We start from the raw sequence: 21085 nt of genomic DNA, 5'->3' as shown, positions 1-21085 counted from the left end.
AGGTCGTTAGGAAGTATGTAACGTTTTAAAGAAATCTGCACTTTTAATCCTAAGATTAATGAAGAAACCAACTTTGACCCTGTCAGAGCAATAGAAAGAGGAAGAATTAAGCTCTGCCCAAATAGATCCTGAATCCCCATGATGTTGGCTTACAAATGATATGCAAAACTTAATCATACAATGACTTTCATTTTTTGGTCCCCCGTGTCCTAAATGTGTACATAATACCTTGCTACAAGCCGCAGTGTTCAGCAGAATATGGAGAAAATTATAGTCACCATGACTTTACCCTAACTGTCGTTAAGTTTAGTTCGAGTACAAAGCAGACGTGGTCTGGCATTGCATTCTGAGATGTTCGAGTTAAATTTGTTTTGCCCATTTATCTTCATGAAAGTCTATCGATTGTAACTCGGTCATCAGATCAAATTGTTGCAATATTTACACCAAGAAAAAAAGAAGTAGTTTTATTTGTAATGATAAAGCAAAATTTTATTTGCCATCGTAAATGAAAAACCATAACCAGCGATTCTTCAACAAGGCAGCCAAATGGACACATCAAGCAACAGACATAGGGTAATCATTTTACTTAGTTAACAAAAGTAATAATAATAATAATCAGTGATTAATCATAAGTGAACATTATATGCTTGCAAAAAAAAAGATGTAATTGTGCAAGAGATTGCCATATTTTGAAAATGAAAAGCCCTTTTAAGAGTTTCATCTGATGTTCCGCAGTCATTTCAGGACTGGCACACAATTCTTAATCGATCAGAGAGATTGAAGTTCATTACTTCAGGAAGAGAAACGTAATACAGATGTATAAAAGTTAAGTTCCTGGTAAATTTACTTCCAACATTTGTACATGAAAGTGAACAATCAAAACAAAGCGTTCCAATCCGTACAAACAGCTCGGCACAACTCGGTTAGTGCAAAGAAAAAAAATTGCTTTTATGCTCGATTCTTAAGCAGCAGGGGAATTAAACCAGAAACGAATGCATTTCACCAACAGAGGAGGGGAACGATGGTTGCTTTAGCTTATTTTGAGGGAAAACACAATTTTTAGGCACGTAACTTCCACCCGATTGAAGGTCAGCACAGTCTGGATCTGATACATCCCATTTGTAAGCCAGGTGGGCAGGTCAAAGTATGGAAGGTAAAACGGAGTTTCTGGAAACGTGTAGTTGCCCTGCAAGTAGGCAAGAGTAAAAGAAACATTTAAGAGGTAATTAATTAATTAATAAAGAAAGGAAAGAAAGAGTTGATGAGGAAACAGCCAGAGGGTTTTATCCAATACAGTGCAAACACTTTGGATCAACTGAAAGCAATCTGTCACGCGTGTTGTAATCAAATGTCAGATATCGGTGTTCTGCACAAATTTGTTTCAACACGACCAACATACATGAACGAAGATGACAAAACATATTACACGTTGCGTTTGCAGACATGTGTCTTCCCAAAGGGAAGTCCCAAGAACAAATTACTTTTTGGATTCTGATGAACTTCACGCTGTCCACTTATTACATACGTAGGTTTGGCAGAATTTTGATGCCACCCTCTTCTCTATGCCCGGTATCACCATACACTGCTCCAACTCAATCCTACATTGACATCACGTGTAACCATTATTAAAGCTCAAAAACAAGCCAAATGTCATAAATTACAAGCTCAAGAACTCTGGCCTTTCTTCGGATACTGTGATTGTTCATGGGGGTAGGACTCGAGTCATAGATAGAATTAAAGTTTTAGCATAGTTTTCATGCACAGTTAGGATTTATAACCACTCTCTGTATTTAGATCAATGTTTTTAGAGTGAAGTTGTCCCTTGTATTACTGCTGTGGAGGGGGGGGGGTGGTGTTGTTCAAAATGAATGGTTAGAGAGGGCAAAGATGCCTCATCTGGTGTTCCCCCTTGTCCGAGATCAGATCGGGGCTGGATAGGGTGTCATGGTGGTGGTGCAGAGCCTGTTTCAACCAGGTGGCTGCAACGAGGCCAGCCTTTTGCTCCCCGACGGCATCTGACACCCACGGTGTGATTGGAGAGACTGTTCCTATGTGCCAATTCCCCATTGTTCTCCAGCACAAGTGTGCGATGGTCCTCTGGTGGACACACCCCCATGATGGGCGTGATTGGCTGCTGCCACTGGTGTGGAGTACCATGATCAGGTGCTACCCAAGAGTGTGCAGACACAACCCCAAATGAGGGAGAGGGGCAGAAACTAAAGCCGCTGTCACACCTTGACGTTTTAGCCAGCGTATGGCAAGGTATCAAAATGTATGTAAAACGCTGGCGTACGCTGAACTATTGATGTTTTTTTTCCAGTTTTTGATGTATTCATAACGTGTTGGATGTATGCATAACGTATTAGTAATGTACACAGAACGTTTCAATCACATATAGATAACTTATACCAACGAATGCTGAGCGTGTTGTCGGCGTTCACAACCTATGCCGAACGATAGTCTAACTTATGCATAGCGTGCGGCAGCGTATCACCGACGATCACGTGGCGTAGCCTATTAAAAGGCTGCAGCTCGACGATTCAAATCATAACCGCACTAGACATCGAAGTGTCAGCCGCTGTCACACCTTGACGATATAGCCAGCGTATGCCGACGAATGAAAAATTTGTCTAAAACGCTGGCACACGTCGAATACGTTATGGGTAAGTTTTGTATACGTTAAGAGCACGTTGGCATACGTCGTAGTACGCTGGCATACATCGCAGTATGCTGGCATACGTCGTAGTATGCCGAGTACGTCGACAAATTTTCAGCATGTTGAAAATTTCTTGACATACTCGGCGTATGACACACGTTCCGCATACGCTGGCATAAGTTGTAGGCACGCTACGTGATCGTTGACACACGTCGACACACGTTACTTGTAAGTTACTCATAAGTTGAAACGCGTCGAGGTAATGGTTAGCGTCAGTGTTCCAGACTCCCTGGTTTTTGTTTTTTTCCTTCGGTATGACGGTGATGTTGACACTTTGATTTCTAGTGCGGTTATGATTTAAATCGTTGAGCGGCAGCCTAATATAATATAATTAATAGGCTGCCGCTCAACGATTTAAATCATAACCGTATTAGAAATCGAAGTGTCAACATCACCGTCATACCGAAGAAAAAAAAAACAAAACCAGGGAGTCTGGAACACTGACGCTAACCATTACCTCCTCGACGTGTTTCGACTGATAAGTAACTTACAAGTAACGTGTGTCGACGTGTGTCAACGATCGCGTAATGTGCCTACAACTTATGGCTAGTGTTATGCGGAACGTGTGAGTCATACGCTGGCATACGTCGAAAAATTTCAAGCATGGAAAATTTGTCTAACAGCTCGGTGTACTACGACGTATGCCAGCGTGCTCTTAACGTATACAAAACTTACCCATACGTATTCGACGTGTGCCAGCGTTTTAGACAAATTTTTCATACGTCAGCATACGCTGGCTAAATCGTCAAGGTGTGACAGGGCATTAAGGAAGGATTTTTTTCCAGCAGTCTCTCTCTCGCATCAGCATTCTCATACTTTGCGCCTGCTGTTCTGCTCACGGTGCCACGAGGCAAAGACCTTCAAACTGTGTCAACAGCAACCCGATTTGTCACCCTGTGGGCTATATCCTCGAAAACCCGGTCCAGTTTTTGTGTGGGTGAAAGGATTGCTGACATGGTGCTGAGTGTTCTTTATTTCTCCGTACTGTTCCGTTTATATTTATCCGAAAAGTCTGTCTTCTTGGGGTCTGTTCAGTTTATGTCAATTCGTCTGGTTTCAGTAACTCATTATTATTTTGAAAGGCCATGCATTGGTTTTGCATCCAAGTTGCACTTTGCTGTGCAAAACCGTTTTAGGTGATTTAGATCATCCCTAGGGGTTCAATTGTTATCCTGATGAGCGTGTTTAGACATGCTCTTAAAACGTCAAGCATCCAACACCTCTCGGGATGCCCCCGTTGGTTTGGCTTTAAACTGGCCATCCATGAACTTACCGCTTCGGCATTTTGCAGATCCAAATTCCGACTGATTACCAATGTTGGTGAGGGGCTGTAAACCCGAAAAGAAGTGACGTAGAACGATACAAAAAGGAAACTCACAGGAGGCCATTCAGCTCATCATGACAAGGCCCTATCCATACCCCGAAACTCAATCAAAACAAGGCAACAAAATCGTCCCTTGATCCCTTCTTCGGATGACATTGTTAAGTTTGACATTCTCCATTCCTCTATTATCTACGGCCGGCAGGATGTCCTGGAGGTATGCACACTCACCTCTAAACCACCTAGCCTGGGTTTGAAGCTTGGTCTAATAACAAATCGTCATTCTGGTGTCTTGCGGGTAGGGGGCGAGGCACCAATGTGTGTGCCGTGCCCCAGATGGATGTTAAATGGTGTTTTTTTTGTATTCATTGTCGAGACTTGTATAAGAGCTAACACACAGAACATGTAGCAAAGGGAGCAGGAGAGGGAAGCACAAAACAGTGGGGAACGGAGACATGAGATCTGTGGAAGGGAGAGGGATGGGGCGGGGTACACGGGGTAAACAAGTTGGATATTACAGGGACTTTCAGGAAGGAAAGCAAGGAATTTCAAGGTGGTGGGTTTGGGGTAGATCAACAGGGGTAGAAAAGATCATGGTTTTGGAAGGGGAAAGATAAGAGATGGTGGTGAACAGCTGTTTTTTGAAGGAAAAAAAAGAGGAATGAAAGAGTGAAGGTGAGCAGTGATTCTTGATTTTGGTAGTTTCACCAGAAGGGGGTTACTTGTGGACCTTGAGCACCCTGTGGAAATCGCAGGAGATACCAATGATCCGAAATGCTTTGGTTTCCACAGCGTGAAGCCGAGCTAGGTGTGAGGTGGCAGCACCAATGCTGAGGAGAGAGCAGTACTCCATCAGCCTGTGGATGAAAGTTTTGTACATGGTCAGGAGCTCAGGTGTGCCAAGGAAGGACTTTGCACGACGGAGGATGTCCAGTTGGCAAATGGCTTTTTTGGCCAGCTTGGAGATGTGGCTTTCCCAGGAAAGGTCATGGTAGATAGTGAGACCAAACAGCTTGAAAGAAAGGACTTCTTCCAGAGCATTGTTGAGAAAGTAGATGGGGGGGGGATTTTCCAGACGGTCCTTTCGGAAAGACATAGTGAGCGTGTGAGATTTGTCAGGATTGAAAGACATGTTCCAAGTGTTGGACCAGCTTGTGATTTTATCCAGATCTGCAGAGAGCGAAAAAGCTGCTGCTTGCTGATCTGAGGGATGACAGATGGGACGACAGAGAGTGGAGTCATCAGCAAAGAGATGAAGAGGATTTTCCAGAGAGTCGGAGAGATCATTTATGAAAACCGGAAAAATAACAGGGCCCAGAACACTGCCTTGAGGAACTCCAGCCTGGATAGGAGGAGGAGATGAGTGAATTCCATTATTGGCCACACGTTGACTGCGACAGGAGAAAGTCCACGAGCCATGATGGAGATTGCCTTGGATACCATAAGAGAGTTTGGTGAGCAGGGCGGGATGCCAGACCGTATCCTTGGCACACCCGAGCTCCTGACCACATATAAAGCTTTTTCATCCACAGCCTGATGGAGTGCTGCTCTCCCCTCTGGGCTGGTGCTCCCGCATCTCATCTTTCTCGGCAACACACTGTGGAAACCAAGGATCATTTAGGATCATTGGTATCTCCCGCGATGAGGCTGAGTTTTTGGGCCTCTAACTTTCTCACTGCAGACAGGACAGCTCGGTGGTATTTATGTCTTCTACCGTCTCCTCTTCAGCCTCGCCCCCCCCTTGCTCTGTCGGAGATGGCCTCCCCCCCCCCATATTTCCACAGGGCGCTCAAGGTGCACCAGCAACCCCCTTCTGGTAAAAGTACCAAAATCAAGAAATCGCTGCTCACCTTCACTCATTCATTCCTATTTTTCTTTTCCCCACCTTTGGAACAAACTCCCACATTCTTCAATCCCACTCTTCCCTCCAGATCTTCAAAACAGTTGTTCACCACCATCTCTCATCTTCCCCCATCCAAAACCACGATCTTTTCTTCCTCCGTTAATCCACCCCAAACCCACCTCCTTCAAATTCCCTGTTTTCCTTCCTGAAAGTCCATCATGTAAGGACCTGAAAGTCCCTGTAGTGTCTATCCTGTTCACTCTGTGTACCCCACATCCCTCTCCCTTCCACAGATCTCATGTCTCTGTTCCCACCGTTTTGTCCTTCCCTCTTCTGCTCCCCTTGTTGTACGTTCCGTGTGTTGACTCTCATTCGAGCCTCGACATTGTATGCAAAATATCGCAATATGTCTAGGGATATGGCTCTGATCCCATGTCTGGCATTGAGGACCTCCATCCATTGTTGGGAGAGCAGAAGCAGCATATCCAGGGTAGAGTAACCTGTTCTAAAACCAAATTGATGATCGGAAATCAGGCCCTTGCAGAAGAGGAAGGATTGAATGACAGAAGCAATGATGGATTCCATAACCTTGCTGATGATTGAGAGAAGGCTGATTGGTCTGTAGTTGCAGGGATCAGTTTTTGTACCTTTTTTATGCAGGGCAGGAATGTTTGCTGATTTCTAAGCAGATGGCAGACAACCTTGAGCAAATGAGAGGGTGAATAGAACAGAGAGAGGGTGAGCAAGAGCAGAAGAGCAGGTTTTAGGACACGTGGGCTGATGCCGTCTGGACCGGTTGCAGAATCTGAGTCAAGGTTTGACAGCAAGCTCTCCACCTTGTCAGGAGAAAAGGATACAGAGTCCAGGGACAGTTGGGTGCGACTGGGTAAGGTGGGTGCAGAAAGCGATGGGTTTGGGACACAAGATTTAGAAGCAAACATGGAGTTTCGGCATTCAGCCTTTTCGCGTGCAGTGTCAGCTGTGCAGCCATTTGAGGAAAGTGAAGGAATGGAGGGAGAACATTCACCAGAAACAGACTTAAATAGACACCACCAGGATTTGGAGGAGGGAGACAGGTTTGAGAGTTCAGACTTAAGAATGGAAAGATGTTGTTTTCTGGCTCCCCTGAGGGTAGACACACACTTGTTCCAAGCTTTGTGGAAGGAAATGAAATTACCTGCAGTTGGATTAGCCTTCCATGAGGCGAAGGCAAATTGTTTCAGGACAACTGCCTCGCCACAAGCTTCAGTGAACCAAGGGCGGGAGGAAGGGTAGGACAACTGAAGATGAGAGGGGATAAATCTGTGCATGAGGGAGAGCAAGTTTCTTTGAATGAATTCCCAGGACGAGTTGATATTGAAGAAAGTAGCGATGGGAGTATAAAGTGTTTCATCTACCAACATTAGATGGTGGACGTTAAAGATCCACGGTGTCCTTTGTGAAGAGTAGGTGACCTAGTGCCGGCACCCTGAACAAATTCCAAATTCCTTCCCTGCCATACAGAGAGCATTGCATCAGCAGCACAGTCGCACCCTCAGCCAATGATGCTGCATACAAAAGACGACGACGTTCTGGTATCTGCCCCAACTCCGAGCAATGAAAATATCAGCCAATATATTGCTCATCTGCTCTGCGACCTCCCTCAACAACCTCAGATACATATCTGGCTCTGAACCTTTGTCTTGTCTTTGCTTTCTTCATGATTTCCTTACTTCCCTCTCACATGGAACTCCCCTAACAGCCCTTCCTCACCTTTTCCACAGATCCTGTCTGCTTGCAAAAACGATGAGGCAAGATAAGATAACTATAACCCTGCCAATAACGATGTAATATCTGCATTTACCTTTGGACATTCAAGATTCCACAATATGTCCCAAGGCATCAGCCACCATGTACCAAAACCTAAGCCAACATTACTCGTGTCAGCCCCATGTGCTACGATGACATCACGTGCCAGGTGAAGCCCTCATTCACGGGTTACTCACTCTGATATAATGTACCAGTCCTACTCTCTCCCCTTTGTCCTCCTTCACAACTCTCTTAACTTCCCTTTACCCTTACTTTCTTGTCTCAATTTACACCCCTCCATTCTCTGAACCTCCTCCTGCCTTTGCAAGTGTCATTTTCAGATTACCCTTTAGCACAAGGAAATGAGCAAAAAAGCTGGTGAAAACACGAGCGTAGAACTGACCTTTTTAAATGGACAGTGGCAGGGCAAGTTGTAAGTGAGCAATGGTTGGGGACAGTCTTCTCCAGGTGGAATGAGCTGGTCGAGTAGGAAGCAAACATCAGGGTAAATGCAGTTGGGCAAATAAAAACATGGAATTTTTACCCAGGTTCCTGAAACTTTTTTCTTCAGCGTCAGTGTAACCTACGGCAGAAGCACAATAAACATGAAAGTGAGGTTTAATTAACTCGCGAATTGCCCCGTGCCCGCACGGGATTCAAAACGGGGTAGGGATGGAGCCGGCAAGCTGGGAGCAACAGTTCGCATCTATTGCCACGTCTGATGCAATTTAAATGCTCTAACGGCAGCAAGGTGCTCCATTTGAAACCGCTTGTTCGATATATGTAGCTTTTGGATGCCGAGGGTCTAATTAAAAAAAAAAATATATATATATATGTATATATATTGGTGTCAAAGCCAGTAACCAATTGCAAATTAATTGTAGGCTTACTCGTTTAATTTTGCCATACACCTAATTACCAATCTTGGTATAAATATATTTTCATCTAAACAGGACTTCTATAACATGTACAATCTTCCTTACAGGAAAGTTCCCCCCCCCCACCCCCCTTTCCCATTCACATGCAGAATGACAATTGTAAGCTGTTTTGATTTACATTACACATCCCAACCCCCCCCCCACCACCCCTTTACCCCCCATCCCCACATCGCCACTAACTGACAATGTTTTGTGATAAATTGCAAACATTATTGGACTTCAAAAGGTCGAGCAAACCTGAAGTGGGCCATTGATAACGCCAGTCGTCGAGGCTGAGGCAGCAACATAAAGATTTCCTGGGATTTCCACAGGATCAGGGAGGATGGTTAAGTTGCGCAGGTGTGCCACATCGGCACGGGCACCACAATCATCCCAGGCAAATTTGCCCAGCCGTAGCTGTGGGATAAATTGAACTCGAAAGAGTAAGTAACATGCAAGTTGACTCATTTTAAAATGGTACTTGTCCATTCCATTCTTACTATGCATACTCGTACAAGAGGGGTTCCAACAAGAAACACTCATGCACACAAATAAACAGGCAACAAATAGTCTGTCACTGGAAAAGAACAACAAAAAGAGAATAGAGGGGTGGGGGTAAAAAGGAGAAGAAAAAAATCTTATCCTGAATGATTAAATATCGTTTCGGCCCAGGGTTCGAGGATTGCCACGAGAGGAAGCGCTCGAGTTCCTCCCGAACTCCGGGTTCTGAGGCCACCAGCCCCGGATGAGTCCGCGGTTCGGCGGGTTGCTAATCAACCATGAACGCCGAGTGGTACCACCAATCCTGTCAGGGTGTCACGACTTTGCATGTTACCATTTCCAGTGGATTGACGGTATCAATGGGGGGCCGTGCCCTTGATGCGTACTTGCTTTATCTTTCCTGATCAGGCGCAGCCGAGCGAAGCTGCCAAGTACGCGCCAGCTAACGTGTAGAGCTAAATCGGTGGGGTATAACTTCCCAGCTAATGCTATGTATGGACTCTGCTGGACCAATGGAGGAAAAGACAATACGAACTGGGTTAATTTACAACAACAAAGAATTTATTACAAGAAGTGTGAGGAAAGGTATGTGTACAAGCAAGCAAAGGTTTTAACACAGAAAATACGTACAGCACGGGAAAGCAAGGATGGGTGAGGTGTGGCAAAAGCAAATACAGTTATTTGCAAAAGAGGACACAGGGCAGAGCTAAACCGTTATAAAACTTACACACTCATAATTGCACTAACACGACAGGTGCCATCAGACACATACCCAAGGAAAATTAGAAAGCAAGAAAGATAAGAAGTACAAGGTGGTTTTGACCTCTTGGTTACGAGGTGAGGCTGATGGACCTGCACAAACCCATTCGCTAAGGAGGAGGAAAACTGGTGGTATTTCTGGCACGTAGTCAGGGGGAGGTGCAAGATGAGGATGCAATGCGGTGCAAATGATAGGCAAGTGATGTGCAGAGAGGAACATGTAGTGGGCCCGGTGTAGGAAGCGAATCAGTGGGCCCAGGTAAGCGCTGATGCTCTTTTTATGAACATGCGTCCACAGCAAGCGAGACGGAAGAGAAAAGGGCATGTAAGAATCCAGCTTAATATTGTGTAAGGAGGTGTCTGTGCTAATAGTGCTAATTGGCTCCAATAACTGTGCTCGACCTGACACCCGAATCTCCTGCTTGCCCAGCACTCCGCCCTGTTTCGCTCCGTTTGGCCCCTCTCCACCAAGCCAAACTGAATCACGTGAACCAAGAGCCAGCCATACGGGACGCACGGTTCTTTATCGTTACTTGGTGAGGGTTGAGCCTAAAGGTGGATCAGGATGGTGGCAGGAGTTTTCTCGTGCCTCCATTGGTGTATGGACAATTACACCGGTGCTAGCTCTGCCCATGCACAGGTACAGCCGTGAAGATGTCGCCATTGTGTTCTGAGCTTCCTCACGCGACAGAGTTCCATAATTAACTACTCCGTCCAGCAACCACCACACAAGCTCTTTTCCAGTGACCAGCTCTGATATTTAAGGGCCTCAGGAAGGGTAGAGTATGGCAGGGGTCATGGGTAAATCCCCGACTCTCGTAGGTGTGGTTCCCAGGAGCACGGGTCACACACCACCTTCTTTCCTCCTTGTGTGGCATGCCCATTGGTCCAGATGAGCTCCGGGTTGATGTCACCCTCTCCGCAAGTCTGCTGGCTTGGAATCGCTTCCACTCGTCCTCCGAACATGCCATGCACATACGCTCCGGACAACATGGGCTGGAAATGTGAGCTTGAATGGTGGTGTTGAATGGAAATAAAGTCCACTGTGTGTCTGAAACAGGCAGGGTGGTTATCGCTGGCATGTGGGAGAATTGTGGTGAAGAAGGCTCTCGTGCTTGAAATGGCAGTTTGGTTATGGTGCATGGATTCAAATGGGGTTTTTGGTGTGCATCTGCAAATTAGGCTGCTTGCAGCGATTGCTTGATTGTGTGAGAAGAAAATGGTGAAGAATGGAGGGGAAACAAACAAATAAAACCAAACCGGTCCCTCACAATGCATATTCCCTTTGTAACCCACCAGACACAAGGCAAGAACCCAATTCTGGAATATGTAATTATGAAATAACTGACCCGGGAACCGTTACATGTTGAGTGCCATTGCCTTTGGGGGTCACAATATGATATACACACATATTGATATGTGATTATACACACATCTCTCTCATACACACACACACACACACACACACACACACACACACACACACACACACACACACACACACACACACACACACACACACACACACACACACACACACACACACACACACACACACACACACACACACACACACACCTTTTTTTGACCAAGTTGAATGTTTGTAAAAAGGTTGAATACTTCAAGTACATTTAGAACTTTGATGGAATATGAACTTTTAATATGTTGTCAAAAAATGCTTCATATGCAAAGTGAAATTTTACAGAATTTTTTTATACATAATGGAAGGCTCGTCATAGAATGAATGAACGTACACACACACACACACACACACACACACACACACACACACACACACACACACACACACACACACACACACACACACACACAATAATGTCATGTCCAGGAGGTTAGCCCCTACTTTGACGGATAACCAAACGGTTCTACCCTGGAGGCTTAGAGCCAAGATTCAGGAGATTATGGCACGCGCGGAAACGAATGGCGGCAAGGACAGAGGCACACGGGTTTTACTCGAACCCACAAGTAGACAGCACAAGCAACTTAAATGAATCCAGGGGTTTCAATGAAAATAAATCAAATATTTACAATGGTAACAATTCAAAGTGTAATAATAAAAACGGAATGCGAGGTAAACTAAATCTAATTTTGAAGTGCCTCCACAACACACTTGAATACAGACAAGGGGACAGAATAAATAAAACAAAAATCCTCCCTTTGTCCTGGCACTTAGCTGTGTGCCCATAGATGAGTTTCTGAAGCTTGGGGTTCGCCAAACCACCTTGTAAATGGCGCCCAGACGCTTTCTGGGCGAGAAACGGTGGTGATACTCAACACCAAGGCTCAGAAACGGCCGTGCAGCTTCTTTCATCGATCTCACTTGCAGACGCCGCTCTGCAGAATGGCGCCATCTTCTTCCCCGATGGCACAACACGAGGCTTTGAGGTACGGTCTCACCTGACCCAGCCAACAGTCAATGGCCAGCGTCTTGCTTCATCACGTGAGCAAGTTCACCTCAGCATGAACTCGAGAACCATGTAGTCTTCTTCCCCATGTCAAGGGGATGCCAGCCATAATGCCCTTCTCTTCCAACCACCGATCCTGCCTCACTCACTTCTGTACCGCTCCTCCTTTGTGTCCTGCTCCAAATCTCTCTATCTCTCTCTCTCCCCTCTGACATCACGCCCATTAATCATCCACTCCAGTGGCATGGTTTGCTGGGTGTCATTCCTGGAGGCTGGGTATCTTGCCTGCTTGGAACGTGCACCTCGGTTGTTGTCGTTTTAAGGACATGCTCCCTTTTTAAATCGCCGGTCTTTAAATGCAAAAACATAGGAAAAGGTCATGGGGGAAACCACATACGGGGAGAAATTATCCTTAATCCCTACCTAATTTAACACCACACCACCCCCTGTGTGGTGACACATAACTGAAGCTCACAGTTTCCCTACTTAATTACATTGAGACGTCTCCTACACATCCACAGACCATAATACTCTGTACGATCCTAACTTTCCGATGAAATTACTCCATCTACCCCACAAACATAATAATATTGAAAGAAACAATGAAAATACCAAGTGAAAAAGGAACAGTGATTAAAACAATAATTTTAAGAACGGCAGAGGTGTGAAAAATCAGTTACAACACCTGCTTCGTTACTGGGATGGTGTCATGATGTGGGTGCTTCCATTGCCCAAATGTCATGTTGCCACGTTGCTCAGTGAACGAGTTGCCAAACAAGCACAGAGTAAATGCAATCCGTAACCACTCCATATTTCCTTCCTGTGGGAACAAACATCGAGGGATATATTGTTACGCATCTGGCAGCCATGAGCACACAACAGCCAGAGTCCTTATAGATCAGTTATATCAGTAAGTACGTGTTTTTAGTTTGGGTCCCGTCACTAGTCTAATGGTAATTAATTGTACATGCGCTGCAGAGTTATATTGATTGTCAGGGTTTTCTTTGACATTTCCCCAACAACAACACTCTGCTCGTGGCATTCTTTGCACGCTCGCCGGCATGTGTGCGTGGGCGGAGTTCAATGAAGGACTTGGCGTTTCTCTCGACCAATCAGAGAGATACGAGCAAGTTTGCCGTCGTTCGGCCAATGGGGGCCAACGCAGGACACTATTACTCATCTTCCTGTTTGAGGGGCGGTCCGCCGTGACGTCCGCCACGCCCCCTGGTCCAATCAGCAGACTTGGCGCCCCTTTTGGCCAATCATGGGGGCAACGAGCGGATCGCACGCCAAAACCGTCCAGTAAGGGGGGGGGCTGCGGGTTACGAGAGGGAGTCCCCTTCCCCCTGGATGGGGAGTGAATAATTGGTTGGCGTGATCCAACTGTAGAGAGTTGGGATTTGCCGGCAGTTGGGGTTTGCCAGCCGGATCGTCTGGGATCGTTTCGCCTTGCCTGCTGGTGCTCGCTGCCTTGTCCTCCCTCACGCTGGTTGGCGTCCGTCCTTGATCCTCTGTCCCTGGTATTTGGAGTGGCATCGTGGTTGCGGGTTCGAGTCCCGTCGATCCAGAACGTCGAAGACCACACGAGGTGGACAGATCCAAGATAGCTCTGGTCTCCAGCTCATCTTCCCTCGAGCTGGAAACATTCAATAAAGACCTCGAGGTCCATCTCCGTCTGGGTGTGTGTGTGTGTGTGTGTGTGTGTGTGTGTGTGTGTGTGTGTGTGTGTGTGTGTGTGTGTGTGTGTGTGTGTGTGTGTGTGTGTGTCTGTGGGCCCCTTCTACAAGTAGAACTGTTAAGTGCTTTTTGCTGTACATTATTTACATTTCTTAGTCGGATAACTCTTCTCTTTGTGTGTTTCCTTCCCCCCATGGTAAATAAATCCCCTCTTGTTGAATGTCCCAGCTCGTCCTTGTCCTTTCCATCATTGGTTTGCCGCGCTGCGAATGGGAATTAGGAGGTTTCATTGCTGCCGTAATCGTGCAATCGGCCTGGCAGGATTCTGGTACTCTCCGCTCGGGGTACGACTCGGATCCGGCTCGGTAACGGCCCGGATCGCGCAGATCCTGCCGAGGATGAATTTCCCCGGTAGTTTAGACAACGTGGGTATCTAGGTATATTGAAATTGGCAATTGACCCTATCCCGCGTAGTCGACCTATTGACGATCTTCGGTCCGATAAGGGACCCGTGACCTTTTGGATTTATCTGAAAGGTACGACCTAAATTCTGGGTGTTTGGTGGAGCAGACTCTACTGCTCCATCTGGCGGTCGTGCTTGCCACTGAAACTCGGCCCCACAACAATATCAGCTATTGTTTTCAGGGTTTTTTTCAGTATCGCATATATAGGAACCTGTTCATCCAACATTCCTTGGATCGTTTGCTAAAGCTTTTCCAACAAGTTGAAATGTGGACACACTTCCTTGAGTGTCGCATCGATAACATGAGAACGGCGCTCACTACAACGCGTACCTCTGCGAGGCCGAACGGTTTACGTATTGTATCCCACCAAGAGGCCACATCTGGATCCGGACCCTGAACCTGAATCCTGAAAGACCCTGAACCTAAATCCAATCGGCTTGTTCTTGTCCCCTACATGACCTCTGTCCACCTTCGGAGATAATAAAAAAAATTTTTTAATAGCGAACGCAGTGAGCTTGATACTTAACTCGTGCACGTGAGAGAATAGGAAACAACAACAACAACAACACAATACCTCTGGCTATTTGGAATCCGTGTCGTTAGCTATGACTTTTTGCTTCCGGTTGTTTTTAAACGCTGTGCGGTGTATAAACACGATTGGGTTTTATTTCTATCTTGTGAATATTACTTAACGCGTGCACATGAGAGAATAGGAAACAACAAAAACTAGAACGGGCACTCGGTAGAGCGCATACCTTCGCCGCCGCAACTTTTTTCCGGGCAAATTTGAAAAACGTCATTTTACAACGTCCATGACGTCACAACTGTCAGTCCGACTGACGTCAAATTTGGTGTGTAACCTCCTTGAAGGCAGTCCAACAAAATGGAATGATAAACACTGAATAATTAAAAAGTTGAAAAATGACGTCATCTTTTGACGTCATTTTGATGCACTTCTGGGATCGTCACGTCCAATCGGGGAATACCATTCTCAAAGCTCGTAGTTCACTGAACGTTTTAACGTTGGTTTCATGTCAATAGCTCTATTAGATCTGAAGCTATGCCTACAAGTATATTTTGACCTTGAGTGTGACCTTGACCTTTACTACAAAGTTAATTGGCAAAACCTGTACATCAATAAACAGATATTTTGGTACTGATCCTAATGCCTGGATTTGGGAGACTTTGCTTTATAAATTATATAGATATTTGAATGTAAAATATCAGGACATTTTAGCCACAATTGAAAAACGTCATGTTCAAACGTCAATGACGTCATAACGGTCAGTCCGATCGAAGTCAAATCTGGTGTGTGACGTCGTTAAGGTAAGTCCTACAAAACGGTATGATCAAAACTGATGAGATCGAAAATTAAAAATTTACGTCATCTTGTGACGTCATTTAGACGCACTTCCGATGACGTTACGTCAAATCCGACACTACATATCCGAAACGTATCTCATAATGGAACAATATGGCAGTGGTTGCATGTCGATCGCTGTATTATGAAGGAAGTTATGCTGAAAAGAGTGTTTTTGACCTTTTCATGACCTTGACCTTGACCTTTGACCCGATCGCTCCCAAAATCTAATCAAATCGTCCTTGGATACTCACGAATCATTCCACCAAATTTCATGCAATTCGGTTTTATACTTTCTGAGTTATGCGAATAACAAACAAACACACATATTCACAAATAAATAAATACACAGCGACCAAAACATAACCTTTCGCAGAATGCGAAGGTAACAACACAATCCCCTGCCAATTTTGAGTCCGTGTTGTTGGCTATGACCCTTTTGCTTCCGTTTTTGTTTTGTTTCTGGTTTTTTTTTTGTTTCCGGTTTTTGTCATGGGGAATGATGCATGCCGGGAGATAAAGGCATCGTCGGAGACATGAAAGACCCAAATAATATCAGACATGGTGTATATTTCCTCCACTGATTTTAATAAAGATATCTCCCGCATCATCAAAAAATAATTTTTAATCGTGATTTACGTTATTTCATCGCTAATTCCGAAGTAACCGGAAATTGCGTATACAGTTGTGAACAAGTTGTAGGTAAAGTCAGAAGCGAATGTCAGAAGAATACTACGTTCGCTTCAAGTATTTATTTTTTTAGATGAGATCCTGTTCTAGGCGGTGTAGTTGTTGTTGTGAAGGTAATGTAGAGGTACTAGTGCGGGCCCGTAGGGGCGGGCCCGTAGAGGCGTGCCCGTAGGTGCGTGCCCGTAGGTGCGTGCCAGTATGTGCTGCTTCGTGCCTGCAGTATCAGGTCCCCAACATCAATTGTGACGTCATATCAAACGAAGAAGAATAATTGTGACGCCACCTCTCTCTTGCCCCCTCTCTCCCTCCCCTCTCTTGCCCCCCTTTTCTCCCCCCTCTCTCGCACCTCCTCCCTCCCCCTCTCTCTCGCCCCTCTGTAAATTGTGACATTATATCAAACGAAGAAGAAGAAGAATTGTGACGCCCCCTCTCTCTCGCCCTCCCCCTTTCGCCCCCCTCTCTCGCCCCGCTCTCTCGCCCCCCTCTCTTGAATTGTGACGCCCCCTCTCTCGCCTATCTATAATTATAGATAGATAATCTATATAACTCTGCTCCCCTCTCTCGCCCCTTTCTCGCACCTCCTCTCTCCCCCTCTCTTAAATTGTGACGCCCCCTCTCTCCACCTCTCTCACACCTCCTCTCTCCCCCTCTCCTGAATTGTGACGCCTCCCTCTCTCTCTCGCCAATCTATAATTATAGATAGATAATCTATATAACTCTCCTCCCCTCTCTCGACCCCCTCTCTCGCACCTCCTCTCTCCGGCTCTCTTGAATTGTGACGCCTCCTCTCTCCCCCTCTCTCGCACCTCCTCTCTCCCCCTCTCTTGAATTGTGATGCCTCCCTCTCTCTCTCGCCAATCTATAATTATAGATAGATAATCTATATAACTCTCCTCCCCTCTCTCGCCCCCTCTCTCGCACCTCCTCTCTCCCCCTCTCTTGAATTGTGACGCCCCCTCTCTCTCCCCCCCTCTCCCCCCCTATCAAACACACAGACATTAATATTAATATGAAGACACACAGACATTATCAAACCTTGAAAAGGCACATCCGCGGGTCCCCAGCAATATTCTTGGCAAGTTTCAATCGTGCAAAATAAATAAGAAATAAATAAATAACCATTAATTGTGACGTCATTAGTGACGTCATAGCACCGTGTCCTGTCATCGGTCGACAGATAAATGGCCGTAACTTGGGAACCGCTCGTCCGATTGATAGCAAACCTTGAAAAGGCACATCCGCGGAGCCCCGGCAATATTCCTGGCAAGTTTCAATCAGATCGGACCGTCAATCGTGCAAAAACAAATAAATAAATAAATAAATAGACATTAATTGTGACGTCATTCGTGACGTCATAGCACCGTGTCTTGTCATTGGTCGACAGATAAATGGCCGTAACTTGGGAACCGCTCGTCCGATTGATATCAAACCTTGAAATAGGCACATCCGAGGGGCCCTGGCAATATTCCTGGCAAGTTTCAATCCGATCAGACCGGTGGTCGAGAAACTGCGGTCGCATACAGACATAGACATACAGACACACATACAGATACACACACACACACACACACACACACACACACACACACACACACAAACAGATTGCTGGAATTATAGATGGACTAGCTGAAGTACCCGGTAATACCTGGGAAATTTGCCCTATTTTCCTCACGCTAGTTAGACTGAGGCATTAGTTGTATGGAGAAAATTAGGAAGGCTTCTTTTATTCCTCAGATTTATGGAAGGAAGGCTTTATGCTGCCGTAATCCTCAGACAGGTCATAGTTGAAGGCGGCCTTGAGCCATTCAATGTTTCTAGCAGCAGTGGCAACTGTCCTTGAAGTCCTGCCAAAACCCGGACCTAGAAAGCTGGAACGTGAGTTTTGTGCTTCTCTCGCTCGTCGGTGTGACGCTCTATTTGCAGTTCGGCGACACTCTCTCTCTGCAGCCGACTCTGCTTGCCTGGCTAGTTCATGAGCAGATCTATCAGCAGTAAGACGTCTGTGTCTGTCTGTCTGTCTGTCTGTCTGTCTGTCTGTCTGTCTGTCTGTCTGTCTGTCTGTCTGTCTGTCTGTCTGTCTGTCTGTCTGTCTGTCTGTCTGTCTGTCTGTCTGTCTGTCTGTCTCTCTCTCTCTCTCTCTCTCTCTCTCTCTCTCTCTCTCTCTCTCTCTCTCTCTCTCCCTTTTTCTCTTTCTCTCTCTCTCTCTCTCTGTCTCTCTCTCTCTCTCTCTCTGCAGCTGAGTCCGCTTGCCTGGCTCGTTCATGAGCAGATATATCAGCAGTAAGACGACTCTCTCTCTCTCCGCAGCTGACTCCGCTTGCCTGGCTCTTTCATAAACAGATCTATCAGCAGTTAGCTGTTGCTGTGCACGTGCAGTTCGAGAATTCAAATAACAGGAGGAGAATGTGTATGTTTAAAAAAAGTCAACGAATACGAATATTTTGTATTTAAAAAAACCCTACCGTTTTTAACCATGAAGCCTTTTGTGACGATTAATATGCCGGCGCACTATTCGAAAGCCTTCTTTTTTAATGGAAATTTTTTTTATATGTATAATATTTTTTTTTCATTTTTATGGAAAGCCACTGAGCGCATCCTGGAGCTGAATGTTCGGTCTATATGTGTGTAAAGTTTCATCAAGATCGGTTCACTGGTCTAGGAGCTTATAGGTTACAGACAGACAGACAGGACTGCCATTTATATAGTAGATAATGTTGAGGTAATATTAATTTTTTTACATGAGATCCTGTTCTAGGCGGTGTAGTTGTCGTTGTGAAGGTAATGTTGACGATTTTTTTTTTCAGATGAGATCCTGTTCTAGGCGGTGTAGTTGTCGTTGTGAAGGTAATGTTGAGGATTTTTTTTTTTCAGATGAGATCCTGTTCTTGGCATTGTAGTTGTCGTTGTGAAGGTAATGTTGAGGAATTTTTATTTTTTCAGATGAGATCCTGTTCTAGGCGTTGTAGTTGTCGTTGTGAAGGTAATGTTGAGGATTTTTTTTTTTTTTCAGATGAGATCCTGTTCTAGGCGGTGTAGTTATTGTTGTGAAGGTAATGTTGAGGTGTAATGTTGAGGTAATATTAATTTTTTTTAGATGAGATCCTGTTCTAGGCGGTGTAGTTGTCGTTGTGAAGGCAATGTTGAGGTAATATTAATTTTTTTAGATGAGATCCTGTTCTCGGTGGTGTAGTTGGCGTTGTGAAGGTAATGTTGAGGTAATATTAATTTTTTCAGATGAGATCCTGTTCTCGGTGGTGTAGTTGTCGTTGTGAAGGTAATGTTGAGGTAATATTAATTTTTTTAGATGAGATCCTGTTCTAGGCGGTGTAGTTGTCGTTGTGAAGGTAATGTTGAGGTAATATTAATTTTTTCAGATGAGATCCTGTTCTAGGTGGTGTAGTTGTCGTTGTGAAGGTAATGTTGAGGTAATATTAATTTTTTTAGATGAGATCCTGTTCTAGGCGGTGTAGTTGGCGTTGTGAAGGTAATGTTGGTAATATTTATTTTTTTAGATGAGATCCTGTTCTATGTGGTGTAGTTGTTGTTGTGAAGGTAATGTTGAGGTAACATTTATTTTTTCATCGCAAAAAGACGGTTTAATTTGATATATTTAAGAAGCGAATGTAAGAAGAATTCTACGTTCGCTTCTCGGCTTTGCCTATTTCATATTATGAAAACAACTTCATGTGAAGCAAGTTGAATGTTAGTTCATTGGTGCTGACGTGTTTGTGCCAGTACACTTCACGAACCAGCCGGCTAGGCCTGACGTTCGACCGATTCGGGCAAGAATCTGTAATTTGTTCAGGGTGCCGGCGATGGGTCGCCTCCTCTTTGCGAAGGACAGCACGGGATCTTTGACGTCCACAAACTCCGTATAACGTCCTTCTCGAGGGACTGCACCGCACGTTGATGAAATCACCCAACGTGTTACCTGTGAAACACCTGGATGACAGTTTATATAGTTGCGTGTCGGGATCGAACCAAGGATAGACAGCTTCGAGGGAACTGTGCACACACCTACAAACAATCCTTCCAGTCCGAAGTTTAAAGGCATCACGTGTTACAAACAAATCTTTTTGTAAACAATTTAATGTTGAAAAGTTTTTTTTAATTTCTTTCTGAATTAAAATCACAGAACGTTCATCTTGTTCATGGAAAATTAAATAAATATGTATTAAATACCATATTAACAAGGGATTGATCCCGGTACGAGTACATCGGCACGGAGCACGTTGTGCATCGACCATCGCCTACCCGTAATGAGGAGGACCAGGGGGTGGATCGTGTGGATGGAGAGAAATCAGATGTGAGGAAAATTTTTTTTTTTACTGTAACGTGAAAGAGAAGACGGAAGCGAAATTGTTCAGACGACTTCAGACGGACACAACTTCCGGCAAACGGCGCGTCAGAATATATCAGGAAGTGTTAAAAACGAATCGTGAGCACTTGCAGTGATCGGTGGCCTCCCTTGTCGTCACGTGGTACATAGATTGGCGTGGACTGGGCAGCGACAGTTCTCAATGGCCGGCCGTGCGTCACGTGCTATATTAATGGGCGGGGCCTGGGCAGTTATAGTTGTGTGGCCGGCCGTGCGTCACGTGGTCGATGGATGGGCGGGGTGGG

At 45.3% G+C, this 21085-nt stretch overlaps 1 protein-coding gene across 1 annotated transcript; it reads right to left on the bottom strand.

The window, feature by feature from the left end:
- Positions 1–462: 462 nt before the first annotated feature.
- On the bottom strand, positions 463–20958 carry GM2A (ganglioside GM2 activator). The gene is made up of 5 exons (XM_085899790.1): positions 20717–20958; positions 12957–13091; positions 8844–9002; positions 8072–8251; positions 463–1186 (listed from the first exon to the last, which is right to left on the bottom strand). Exons 2-5 carry the CDS (start codon positions 13080–13082, stop codon positions 1031–1033), a joined length of 621 nt encoding a protein of 206 aa, XP_085755916.1. The 5' UTR covers positions 13083–13091; positions 20717–20958; the 3' UTR covers positions 463–1030.
- Positions 20959–21085: the final 127 nt, after the last annotated feature.

This window comes from Eptatretus burgeri, chromosome 10 (genome assembly GCF_056783735.1).
Source record: "Eptatretus burgeri isolate ZD-2024b chromosome 10, Ebu_testis_v1, whole genome shotgun sequence".
Classification (NCBI taxonomy): Eukaryota; Metazoa; Chordata; class Myxini; order Myxiniformes; family Myxinidae; genus Eptatretus; species Eptatretus burgeri.
The sequence above is the reverse complement of the archived record's forward strand: the minus strand, read 5'-3'. Positions and strand labels throughout refer to the sequence as shown.